At 24.9% G+C, this 13675-nt stretch overlaps 5 protein-coding genes across 5 annotated transcripts; 3 read left to right on the top strand and 2 right to left on the bottom strand.

The window, feature by feature from the left end:
- Positions 1-451: 451 nt before the first annotated feature.
- Positions 452-2509, top strand: DICPUDRAFT_86938 (uncharacterized protein; the record flags this gene model as incomplete). The annotated part of the gene is made up of 4 exons (XM_003285927.1): positions 452-623; positions 695-833; positions 901-1267; positions 1334-2509. The coding sequence occupies 4 exons, from the start codon at positions 452-454 to the stop codon at positions 2507-2509; spliced, it is 1854 nt and encodes a 617-aa protein (XP_003285975.1).
- Positions 2510-2730: 221 nt separating this feature from the next.
- DICPUDRAFT_149884 (uncharacterized protein) lies at positions 2731-4185 on the top strand (the record flags this gene model as incomplete). Its single annotated transcript, XM_003285926.1, has 3 exons — positions 2731-2964; positions 3020-3231; positions 3297-4185. 3 exons carry the CDS (start codon positions 2731-2733, stop codon positions 4183-4185), a joined length of 1335 nt encoding a protein of 444 aa, XP_003285974.1.
- A 78-nt stretch (positions 4186-4263) lies between these two features.
- DICPUDRAFT_97228 (uncharacterized protein) lies at positions 4264-10523 on the bottom strand (the record flags this gene model as incomplete). The annotated part of the gene is made up of 5 exons (XM_003285906.1): positions 4264-4297; positions 4379-4658; positions 4741-8119; positions 8207-10368; positions 10499-10523. 5 exons carry the CDS (start codon positions 10521-10523, stop codon positions 4264-4266), a joined length of 5880 nt encoding a protein of 1959 aa, XP_003285954.1.
- Positions 10524-11484: 961 nt separating this feature from the next.
- Positions 11485-12149, top strand: DICPUDRAFT_30157 (uncharacterized protein; the record flags this gene model as incomplete). The annotated part of the gene is made up of 3 exons (XM_003285925.1): positions 11485-11712; positions 11778-11925; positions 12043-12149. 3 exons carry the CDS (start codon positions 11485-11487, stop codon positions 12147-12149), a joined length of 483 nt encoding a protein of 160 aa, XP_003285973.1.
- Positions 12150-12436: 287 nt separating this feature from the next.
- Positions 12437-13339, bottom strand: DICPUDRAFT_76871 (uncharacterized protein; the record flags this gene model as incomplete). The annotated part of the gene is made up of 3 exons (XM_003285905.1): positions 12437-12613; positions 12690-12914; positions 12992-13339. The coding sequence occupies 3 exons, from the start codon at positions 13337-13339 to the stop codon at positions 12437-12439; spliced, it is 750 nt and encodes a 249-aa protein (XP_003285953.1).
- Positions 13340-13675: the final 336 nt, after the last annotated feature.

The following is a 13675-nucleotide window of genomic DNA, read 5'->3' as shown; positions in this document are numbered from 1 at the left end:
TTTTTTTTTTTTTTTTTATTTTAAAATTATAATAACCACACCTGCTCTTTGCAATTTTTTTTCTATATTTGTGTGTGAATGAAAGTGTGTGTTAAAATTTTATTAATATATTACTTTTTTTATGAAAATATTATATTTTAAAACTATAAATTTTCATTTTTATTATTATTTATTTAATTCTAAAAATAAATTAACTACAATTATAAATTACTTCTTTAATTGTTTATTGCAAACCAATTATTATAAAAATATAAAAATAAAAAATAAATTAAAGAAAAAAAAAAAAAAAAAAATTATTATCTGGGGGGAGGGTGATTATTTTATTTTTTTTAATTTTTTTTAAATATTATCATAATTTTTTTTTTTTTAAAAAAATCAAATTAATTAATCACCTGTTTATTTTTTTAAAATAAAAAAATTTGTTGCAATAACAAATATTTATTAATATAAAATGGAATTTATAAATAAAAAAATAAATGAAAAGTCAAGAGATATTTTACAAGGTTTAATATCACATGCAGATAAACAAGCACGTAAATCAACAAGAAATGAATTAATTGAAATAAATAAAGGTCATTACAAAAAATATTTAAATCTTGTTCCTATGATTGCCACTGTAAAAGGTATGTATTTTAAATTAATAATTTATATAGATATAAAGAAAATCAAATTTAACATTTATTTTTTTTAACAGTTATTAGGACATGCTTTAAAGAACCCTTAAATTTTCACATGGTTATTGAGTGTGAAAACTCTAATACAACACCACAAAAAACCCAATCTAGATACAAATCATTTGACTCTAATTGGAGTGAAGATAAACCATTTGAATTGTTTGTATCTTTTTATAGTTTATATATATAAAACAATTTTTAATTTATTAATATTTTATTTTTTTAGTTTGATGGAAAAAATAGAAAAAAAAGGATTTAATATTAATTTTATGATTATTCAGGAAAATAAATATCTTTTTAATAATACCAAATCTATTTTATCAGTTCATATAGATCAAGGTTTTATTGGTTCATCTTTAGAGGTTCGAAAGAAAGTTTATTTCGAAAGTATTAGAGAAGGATTGGAGGACGATATTATTATAGGAAATATTGAATTTGAAATTACAATGGCACCAATTAAAGATTTCGGCCTAAGATATTGGGAAAGATTACCAGTTTTTGACCCAAACTTTACAGTTCCACCCTATGCAATGCCATCAGATAGTTTTGTACACCATGATGAGTTTAATGAACTTATTGTTGGTTTTGTAATTGTATGTAAAAATTAAATATGGAAATTGAAAAAAATTAAAAATATAAACTAATAATGTTGTTAATAGGTATACTGGTTATTAAGAGGTGAAAAAAATTCATTTGAAATGTTACCACCAAATATTCAATCAAGATGTGACTTTAGCAACACTGATGAATTTTTTACATCAAGAAGACTCAATGGTTGCAATAGACCTTACAATAATTTCGAAATGGTCCAAGATAAAGAGTGGCAATATGAACTTAACCTTTGCTTTACAGGGTGGGAAATAAAAAAAGATGTTTGGTTTCCAGATAACACCAGTTGTAGATTCAAGCTAATCAATGATGAGTTAGAAATTCATTCAATTGCATATCAAATGCATAAAGATGGTGAAACTATTGTACAGATGGCCGATGGATCTCAAGAATGGAATGATTTAAAAATAAAATATATGATGATCGAATTCAACTATAATATTAACTGGGGCCACGTCGGTGTACACTATATAGTTGAAATGTTTAACATGGCTTTCTACAGAAATATAGTTCACAACCCCATCAAGAATTTATTATATCCACATTTTGATGGTGTAATATTTAACAATTGGTTGGTTGTAAGACCCATGATTGACGGTGTAGTCACTTTAGCAGCAGCATTCACATATGAGGGTCAAGTTCAGATGCTTAGGGATAAATTCAAAGAAGTCACTTACAAATGGGAACCAACATCTCTTCCAGAGAATATCAAAAACAATGTATATGATCCAGCCAATCAAGCTATATGGAATGGAATAAAGGAATATGTTGAAGATTTCTTTTTACATAACCAAAATGAAATTTTAAAATACTGGGGGGAAATTGAAAAAGTTAGTGATGATTTAAAGGAACATAGTTTGAATCCTGATAACAATCAAGTTGAAATTAAAACCATTCAAGATTTACAACAGTGTTCAGTTTATATTATTTATCAAGCAGTATTTCAACATGCATGGATCCATTGGAAAGCATGGGATGAAGAAGCAGAAGCCGTAATTTTCAACAAGGGTGGAGAAACATCACTAAAAAATATTAAATACTATCAAAACTTGGGTAATGCAATCGAAGCTGGTGTACAATATCCATCACCATATGTAAGACAGTATCCAATTTTAGATAGTGAATTTGGTGGGCCCGAATTACTTCAAAAGAAAATATGGGAAAATGCTCATAAAATAAATCCTGGCATTTCAATTGGTTCTTTAGTTATGTCACCAAATATTTAAATAACATATATATCTTAAATATTAAAAAATAATAATTAATAAATAATAATTAATAATTATTAAAAAATATTAAATAAAAAATACCTTCTCTTAATCTAAATCTTTTTATAGGTGTTTTTAATAACAACACTTTGTGGGGTTAAAAAAAAAAAATTTAATATATTTTTTTAATTTTTTTTTTGTTGGGTTAAAAATTTTTTAAATTTTATTATATTGTTATAATGGATACATGTAATATAGAAAGTATAAGAAATTTAATAAAAGGTGATGTTTTATTTAGAAATTCTGAAGGATATAAGGAGAGTGTAAATAGTAGATGGAATATTGATGGCTTGAACTATCCATTAATAATTGTAAACCCCATCTGTGATGAGGATATTAAAAATTCAATTTTGTTTTCAAAAAACCATAATTTAATTTTTACAGTAAGAGCAGGTGGTCATTCATTAAAAAGTGTAAGTTTTTTTGTTATTTTAATATACCCTGTTTATCATATTAATTTTATTTTAGGATAATGTAGATGGGTTATTACTAGATTTAAAGTATTATAAAAACATTAAAGTGGATGAAAATAATAAAATATTAACTGTAGGAGGTGGATGTTTATTAGGAGATGTAGATAGAGAGTCACAAAAGTTCAAATTGGTAATTCCAACGGGTCAAGCAAGTGATACTGGTTTAGCTGGTTTATGTTTAGGAGGTGGTGTAGGACACTTGACAAGGTAATTGTGCAATAATTTATTTAAAATATTATAAATCAAAATAACTAATTCTATATTATTTTTAGATCATTTGGATTAACATCAGATAATTTAATTTCAATAAATTTAATAGATTGTGATGGAAATAAAAAAATTGCAAGTAAAAATACAAATTCAGATTTATTCTGGGCATGTAAAATGGCAGGTTCAAATTTTGGAGTTGTTACAGAACTAACTTTTAAAGTTTATGATTTAGATAATATTTTATTAGGAAGTTTTATTACAGGTATAGAAAATGGAAAAGAACTGTTAAATAAAACATGTCAATTTTTAAAGGAAGAGTACTTACCCAGGGAATTATCAGTTTCAATAACCATTGATTTTAATACAGTTGTTATTTATGGTATTTATAATGGTCCAGAAAATCAAGGGAAGGTAGTAGTTGAAAAGCTTTCATCATATTTACCAAAAAAAGATTTAACCACAAACAGCATAGCCAACATAGAGTTTACAAAGCTTCAGTGTGCCTTTGATGAATATCTACCTAGAAACAAATGTTATTATAAGAGGGGTTTTTTTATATCAATAAATCCAAATGAAGAATTAATTGAATTAATCACAACTGAATTTAGTAAACATCCAACTGGAACCATATCTGCAGTTTTCACTCATTTAGGGGGAGCATTAAAAGACTTTAATGACTCACCTTTTGCCTTTAGAGATTCAAAATTTCTTATAACAATTCTATCAATAATTCCAACACCAAAAGATAAACCAATTATTTTAGAATGGACTAATCAATTATTTTCAAAGTTAAATAAATTTAAAACAGCTGACTATTCTAATGTAACTGATGAAATCTTAACATTGGATCACTATCATGGCTATAATATAGAGAAATTAAGAGATATAAAACTAATATATGACCCAAATAATTTTTTTAAAAGTAATAAAAATATAATTTTAAATAAATAAAAATATTTTTTTAAAAACTACAAATTTTATTTATAAATGTTATAATAAAATTATTATTATATTTTCTTTTATTTATATTTATTTTTTTATTTTTTGTTGCTTTTTATTTATACTGTTATTATAGAAAAAAATTAGAAAATGGAATTAGTAAATATTTTTCAAAAATGTTATCTATATTAATATTTTAACTTACTTTTTTTGTGCTACTTTGATTTGATGGAGAATATCATTATATACAGTATCTCTATCTAAAAAACCAGAGAAATTATAAATTTTGTTTTCGTTTGTTTTAATTTGAATTGCGTTAAATATTAAAGCAACTTTAATTTTCTTTACTTCTACAATATTTAATAAAGCTACAGAAATCTTATTACCAATAGAAACACCAACTTGTCTTAAAAGATTATGAAAACCTAAATATCTACTACTAATGATTAATAAACCTAATTGGCCATTATATGAACAATGATACTCTGAAGTTTTTTTTAAAAAAAAAATTATATTAATATTATTTTAATAAAAAAACTAATGAATACTTTAAAGTTTTATACATACTGTCAATAATAAATTCAGTTTCAGGAATAACTTTAATTTCTGAAATATCAACATTTGTACCATCTACAACTAAAGGCTTTTCATCTACACCATTAATTTTATTTACAAATGTACGAGCCTCTTTATCAAAATCCACTCTTGTGGCTAATACTGAAATAACCAATTCTTTTGTTGGCTGTGGTTTGGAACTACTACTGCTACTTGTGCCGCTAAATGATTTCTGATTATATGTATCAATTAATGAAGTTGAATCCATTTCAGAAAGTGAAATTAACAAACGTAATGGTTGGAGTTTTTCTTCTAAAATGGGTGTTGCAATACCACTGCCTCCTCTATGGAATAATACGATTAACTCTTTAAGAACTGAATTTACAATTGCAATTTGATCAAAATTTAAAATTACAATGTTTGCTTTATGGAATGGTAATATTTTTTCTTTTGGTCTTTGAATGAAAAGGTACTGAAGCTCCTCAACAATTTGACACCATAACTTCTTAATGAATGGTTTAAATAATTGCTCTCTAAGTTTACCATAGAGCTCTTCAATTTTTGGTGTTAAAAATTCTTTAATTTGTGATAGAATCATCTTTTCATATCTAGCATTGATTTTTGCGGGATTAACTGAGTTATTACTGTTACTTGTTGAAAGGCCTTCCATTAAAGAACCTGATGAGTTTGATTGTGAGCTTTGAATTGAAACAAATTGTGTTGGAGGTTGTTGAATTGGTGATGATATACCTGTAGTTGATGTTGGAGTGTTATTACCTGAATTATATGACGTTGATAATGAACCACCTTCTAAACCATTATTTGTAGCTACAATTTCAACCTGATCACTAGGTACAACAGGTTCAGTAAAATGACTATTCTTTAATACCAATGGTTCAGAGAATAAAATTGATGAAAAACAATAAAATAAATAATTTTTAATTCTAATCACTAAAAAATCCTCTAAATCTTGAATAGTTTGATTAATGAACTTCATTGTATCGTCTAAACAAAGCTTAAAACTATCTTCAACACACTGTTTAGTTGTACGATCCATTTGCTGAGTTTCACCTTGTTTTTTTCTTTCTTTGATGTTGTTGGAAAGATTTGTATTAATAACTTGAGATAAATGTTCCAACTTCTTTATTGATTGTTCAATGTTATTATAGATGATGCATGGTTCAACATTTAGTGTGAACAGTACTGGTCTATCACCACTTTCAATTTCGGTATGTAATATGTAATGCTCAAACTCTTTCTTTAAATCGCTAACGTAATGCACTACCTCAGATGCTATAACTTCTAATAACTGCACAAATGAGAATGAGTCTGGTAGCCACATTAATGAATCGAAATCCTTAAGAGATTGGTCGCAGGCATTAAAAAACTCTATAAAACTTGAAGAGTGGCCCAATGTAATTGAAGCCAATGTACGTTTATCATCTTTTTTAATTGAATTGGTGCAAAGTCTTGATAGATTACTTTTAATTTCTTTTAACAATTTATAGACATATGTTACAAACAATTGTTTTAATGGCATTGGTTTAAATCTTTCCATTGAAATTGATTTGGTAAAATTATGGTAATCTAAAATTCTTTTTACCAATACCAAAATATTTGGATGGTATGGAGCCCAACTACAAAAGTCTTCCATTACTGCTAAAATACATGAACCCCAGCAATCAATTAGATCGCATGTAATCTTTACATCGATTGGGAATGATCCTTCATATTTTAATGTACTGTTGACTTCCTCTTGAATAATACCAATAAGCTCTACCAACATTAACGAAATCTCTGAAATTAATTTAATCTTTGATTGTAGATCTAATTGTAAGAAACCCATGGCTGCAATATTTTCTTCAAATTTCTTTTTTTGCTCTACCATAATAGTTTTGGTTAGTAATTGGTTAAAATTGAGTTGTGGAGCCTCGCTATTATGAAAGTTGATGATCTTGATGATAAAGTGCAAAGAATTTACCAAACTTTTTAAAGCACCTCTTGGCTTATTACCTGGGAAAGACTCCATATATCTACCGACAGTATATTTAATCTGTTCCATTAATGGTAAAACCGATGAATTTATGGTTGTTATTTCACTCTTTAAAAATATATTATCGAGATCATCACCAGTAGAAATTTGATAAATACTTTCTAATACTTCTTCCAACTCTATTATATAATTCTTACTATAATTTGAAAGAGCGGTTGTAGATGAAGCTAATGAAGGCTTCATCTCTGTAGAGTATCTCTCTGACATAATAGATAGCTGAATTGCTAATGTAGTTGATTTCGATAAACCATATCTAATACTATATTGATTTAAAAGCATTTTAAATGAACCCAAAATCCAAACATCTTCTTCCTTATCATCATTTGTGGTATCATCGAATGGGTTAATAAACTTTGGTGTTGTGGATGAAGATGAATGTCTCTTTGAAGATAATGGTGAAAATTTGAATTTTGAAAGTTTAAAATCCTCTTGTCTTTCTAAAATGAAATTTAGCAATTGGGTGTACAAAGGAGCATGTAATACTGTGCATCTGTGTTGATTATTAATTGAACTTGTTGGATTATCTGCTGGATTGGTGTTATTAGAGAGTGATTCGGATGACTTTAGTACCTCTTGACGCTTTGGTACGTTAATTAAATATTTGTTATACTCTTGGAATTGATATTGATACTCAAATGAAAGATGCACTCTACCAGTACCATGAATACTTGTAATATTAAACCAATGGTCTTTGTGTAACTCCAATTGGTCTTCAAAATGATCTTTAATAGACAATTCAATAATGCCAATACACTCATCATCCTTTCCATTACCCACAGAATTCATTACTAGAATTTCTAATTTCGATCTTGGTTTTTTAATTTTAATTATAAATGATTCTGACCAAATTGGATCGGTTTCTTGCATAATAGTTGTAGTTTTAACTAACTTTTCACCACTTGACAAAACTAAATAACAGTTGACACCTTGTTGATTACTATTTAATTTTAAATTCTCTGCCTCTAAAACATTAATAAAAAGGAACCCGATGAAATCCTCTTTGAAAATTACTGAACGCATAACCCTAGTTAAATTATTAATTTCTATAGACTTCCAAGTTTCGTATAATTCTTTTTTTTCAAATGTAAATTCACTATAATAAGGATTTGCATCTAATAAAAGTGATTCCATTCTGCTCTTCAATTCTACCAATATTCCTTCATCTCTGTATGATGAATTAATTAATAGATTCTTTGTGATTGTTCTGGCTTCTATATCGTCAATATTTAATTTTTGTTGCAATTTATCTAAAAAATCTTGTGGATTTTCGATGTCTTGTGGCTTCATTAATGGCAATGAATTACTGAAACAACATTGTACCAATTCATACAATAAATTCTAAAAAGAAAAAAAATTTAAAAATTTAAAATAAAAATATTAATATTTAAAATAATTTTAGTATTTTTTAAAAAAAAAACAACTTACTCTATCATTTTTATCAAAATATTTAAATTTATCGATAAATGATTTGAATGGTGGAATCTTAACAACCTGAATTAAAGAATTTGATTTTGTAATATTATAATCTCTTAAAGTTTTCTCTTTTTGTAAAACTATACCCCTCTCTGAATTTTTTGGTAAATAAAAGTAATATTCTTCTGCATAAATTTTATGTGAATTATAATTTGAAACTTCTCTATAGATATCTGAAATTTTGGTGTCGACTGATAATATTAATTTAATTGTTTTTAATTTATCTTCTACCAATTCAAAAATTAAATTGATTTCTTTAACTGGTATCTGTTTTTTGAAATATAATAACTCAGATGATGTAGTTGCTGGTGAGGTTAATGATGAGCTGAAGTAACTTGATAGGACTTTTTCATTTTCTAAAATATAAAATTTCTTTTCACCTCCGGTCGATGACAATGATGGTGATGAATTAATTTGATTAGATTTGACTCCACGGTGGCTTAAAGTTACTGATCTAGTTGGTATTATCATATCTTTATTGTTTATGTTGTTTATTATATTATTAATACTGCCTCTATCCGATGATAGCTGCGGTGATGGTGGCGCTTTTGAATTATTATCTGTACCATTATTGTTATTATTACTATTTATATCTATTAATTGATCTATGGAGTACATTATTCTTTTACTTGATCTTTTTGATTTTTTATTTTTGGATTTTGCTAATATATATTGCTGTTGGTCTTCATAAGATAAATTTGAATTTGTGAATAATTTTGATTTTAATTTTTCTAATAAATCTTTGACAAGTGAATCATTTGAAACTGAAATTGTGATAATGCTGGTACATCCTAAAATTTGATAATCTTCAATTTCAATTGAAATTTTAATATTTGTCGATGCTGTTGTTGGTAAAAAACTATCCTTTGTATCTGGATTAGTTGGAGTACCTCTTGATGGTGATGAATTCAATTGGTTTGGTGATGGCGCTTGTAAACTAATTGATAACGATCTTTTTTTAGTGCCACTACCTGCTAAATTTGTAGGATTTGCTGAAGATGATGACTGTGATGATTTGGGTAAAGGTGATAAATTTCTAACCAATTGCTGTTGATTTAATGGATTATTACTACTATGTTGGTGATGACCATTATTTATCATTGATATTTCTTCGTCCTCCTCCTCATTTAGAACACTAGTTGATAATGATGAAAGATTTGATTCATCGTCGTTACTATCATCATCCTCCTCGATATCATTTGCATTATTGCCGCCACCATTAAGTGTCCATTGGCTGGTTAAAACCTTGTAAGCTTTTGATCTGTGGATAAAAGATGCAAATACATATTTCTTTTTCCCTGTTCTGATTTGAATTGCATTTGGTAAATAAAAGGAGCCAATTTTTTTCTTTATACTCTTGATGTCTTTAAAACTAATTAAAAGTTTCTTATTTTTAGCTAGATGGGATGGACTACGAAAACCAATGTAACCCTGTGTAATATACATTGTACCAGAGTGTGACATACCAACCATTTTCTTTGCTTGCTTTGTACAATAACACTCTGAAATAACTTGCTCATTATGTGGTAATTCAGGAAACCATCTAAACATCAGTGGTAGTGACTTCATAGTAGTTGAATCATTTTCGGGCACTAATTCGAAATTTAATATAATACACATTACCTTTTCTTCATTTTCTTCATCCTTATTATTACTCGAGCTTTTATTACTACTATTACTTGTATTTAAATCGTTTTGTTGTTGTTTTTTATTTTTTAAAATGATTACCTTATCTAATGATGATGGTGCTAAAGTTGGTGTTGGTGATGGTGGTTTCTCATCAAAACCTTCTAAATATATTTTTTGATGATTGCTGTGGTTTGCTGGGTTAACACCATTTGCTATATTGGTTCTAATCTCTGCTGTAATAGGTGCTAAAGGTACAGTCGCAAAAGCAAATGATTCGCCACTAGATAACATTTCCCATGTTTCTACCATAATTTCCATTTCACCTGCTGGATAAACCTCTTCATTAACCTCAAATATAAATGTCTCTTTTTGAAATACTACATCTTCTCCACCATTAACATATTTAGTTTTATATTTACTACCATGTAATTTTAATTTTACTAATACCCATTGTTTCTTTTTTTTTAAATATTTCCCGCTTGTAACTATGTTTTAAAATTTCAAAATGAAACAATATAAAAAATAAAAAATAAAAAATTAATAAAAATATAAAAAAATGAAAATAAAAAATATGTATTTTTAAAATTATTTATTTTATAAAAAAAAATATCTTACCTGAAACTAAAAGTCTTTCTTTCATTTTAGTTAATTATTTTTAGAGAAAAAAATAAAATAAAATAAAAAAAAAAAAGCAATATTGTGGTTTATTTTAATATTTGTTTGTTGTTTGTTTTGTTTGTTTTGTTTGTTTTGTTTGTTTAATTAATTAAATTTTATTATTATAATTAAAATAAATAAAAATATTGTTAGGGGGAAAATGAAGGTAAAAAAAATAAAATAAAAATACAATTATAATTTATGTGTATGTATGGGTGGGGTGGTAAATATTTATTTTTGTTTTTATTTTTGTATGTACAAACAAATCAAAAAAAAAAAAAAAAAGAAAAAAAAACCAAGATTTCTTTGGATTGGATTTATATGAACCAATATTTATAAAAAAAAAATTTAAAATTAACTTTTTTTTTTTTTTTTTTTTTAATTTTTTTTAATTTTTTTTTTTTTGGGTTAAAAAGTTTTATTCATTATCTGAAATAATTTGAAAATATTGTGATATGGTGATGAATTTGCATTTATTTTTCGTTTTTTCATTCAAAAGAAAAATATTTTCCTTATAATAAAATAATAAAAATAGTAAATTCATAAATTGTTTATACTATAAATGATTATTTGTATAAAATATAATAAATAAATAAACACACACATTATTTTTTAATTTTTTAAAACACACCACCACACTTCCATAGTAAAAATGGTTCATTTAAAGTTTACTTTTATAGATGATTTAGATTATTTTTAATTTTTTTTTTTTTATAATAAAATTTATTTATTTATTATATATATTTATTTTATTTATTTATTTATTTATTTTTTTTTTTTATTTATTTATTTTATTTAATAGCTATTTTAAATAAATAAATATTTTATTTTTTAAAATTAAAAAAAAAAAAAAATTATTAGTAACCTTAATTATTTATATAATAATGTATATATTTATATATATTCTAAAAATATATATATATTTATAGAATAATAGTTTTAAAATGGTCGAATTTATTAGTTCAATGTTCGATTTTAGGGAATATGAAGGGTTTGATGAAATAGAAAAAGTACAGTTTCAGTTAAAGTGGATTTTAACCTCAATGATGATTATACGATTACCAATGTGTTTTATATCATTGGTCATAATTGTTGATACCGCAATAGAGTTTTTTACAATATTCATAGGTTTTTTAGGAATTTCTTATTTAAAAAAAGTTTTTTTAGTTTCGGTTTGTATAATAATAGAAAATGCAATATAATTAATATTTAAATACTAATATTGCTTTTTTATCAGTATTGCACATTATCAGAAATCAGTTTTTTTTTGTCATCATATGGAATATGCAGCTTTCTCAGTGATGCTCACCCAAATGATATCATTGTTATTATCAAAGTTGGAGGTGGTTTAAAGATTTTTTTCGTAGTAATATTTATTTTATGGAGTTTATTAATGGTAATTATTAGATATTTATAATATTTAAAATAATATTAAAAATTAAAATTTTAATTTCTTTTCTTTTTATTTTTAATATAGTTTTATAGTATCAAGTTAATATTAGATTTATTTCAAACTTCAGAATCAAAACCATTACTATTTAGTTTTAGTGCTTCTTCTGAAAGGTTTGATCCAAATAGCTCCCCTTCTTCCGAGAATAGAATGGTTTAGTACTATTATAATTCAGTATCATCTCATTACCTCATCATTAATATTATCAACACAAACATATTCTTTCATAAGATATTTATGAAAGTAGTCACAATAAATAATATATGATAATTAATTAATAAAACAAAATTTGTTTTTTATGTTAAATATTAATATATAAAATATTTTAAAAAATAATAAAAAAAAAAAGTATTATTGTTAATTAATTATTAAAGGTTTATATATTGTTTATTTTACAAAAAAGGTTTTTATGATGTCTGTTTTTCATTGTATATATTTGAGTAAGTTTATTCTTTAGTTACTTGATCTTGTACTATATTGCTATTGGTATTTGGTTGTGCTTGATTTCTTAATTGTTTAAAAAACTCGGTTGTGTTGTGTACTTTGATTGGTTCGAATTTAGGAATATTATTATTTTGATCTTGTGAGTTTTTAATTTGTTGTAAAATATCTTCTTCTTTTTGCTATAGAATAAAATAGGCAATAATTAATGTTAATATTAGTTTTTTTATATTGTATAGTAATAATCTTTTTACTTACAATGTGTGATAATACCCATTTTAATGGGTTTGATTTACCAGTTAAAGTTGAAATATGCTTATCAGCTTGGTTTAATCTATCTTCTAATACTGTAATGTTTTTATTAATGTTACCTGATAACTCTGCTAATTTGTCAATGATTGGAAATAATTGTTGAACCTCTTGAGTTTTTTCGAGTAATAATGGTATTAATTTTGATTCTGTTTTATCTGAATCGGTTTGAATCTAAATAGAAACCATAGTTATTAATATTAATTTATTATTATATTTATAATAAATAAAGGTTATATTATGCTATTTACAGTTTCAACAAATGCACCAAATTCGTCAATTCTTGCCAACATATATTCAATGGTATCATCTATATTTTTAGCTTGTTCATTGGTACTTTGTGAATATCCTAAATAATGTGAGTATCCTTCTGCTACAGTTTTGACTAATAAATCATTATCCTCTGGTGTATTTAGTAATGGATTGGCATTTAAGTTACCAAATAAACCACTATTATTATTTATTGGTGATGCCATATTTATATTATTTGTATTGTTATCTGTATTGTTTGTGGTTGTAGTTGTAGTTGTAGTTGTAGTTGTGGTTGTGGTTGTATTTTCTACAGCATCAATATCAGCAGTGGCGGTTGCTTCTGACATTTTGTTTTTTTTTTTTTTTTTGTTTTTTTTAAAATTATTTGAAATATTTATTAAAAAAAGTTATTTATAAAACACCCCAGTTGAAACACCCCTTTTATTAAAACAAATAGCTATTTGTGTTTATAAAAAGATTAAAAAAAAAAATTATAAAAAATTATAAAAAAAAAAAAATTTTATTAATATTTAATTATTTTTTTTTTATTTTTTTTTAAATTTTTTTTTATATTTTTTTTAATTTTTACTTTTCTTTTTTTTTTTTTTTTTCGTTTTCATTTTCATATTATTTTTAATTCATTATTGGTAAATATTATAATAATCATTTGATCAATTAATCAT

This window comes from Dictyostelium purpureum, assembly GCF_000190715.1.
Source record: "Dictyostelium purpureum unplaced genomic scaffold DICPUscaffold_58, whole genome shotgun sequence".
Classification (NCBI taxonomy): Eukaryota; Evosea; class Eumycetozoa; order Dictyosteliales; family Dictyosteliaceae; genus Dictyostelium; species Dictyostelium purpureum.
The sequence above is the reverse complement of the archived record's forward strand: the minus strand, read 5'-3'. Positions and strand labels throughout refer to the sequence as shown.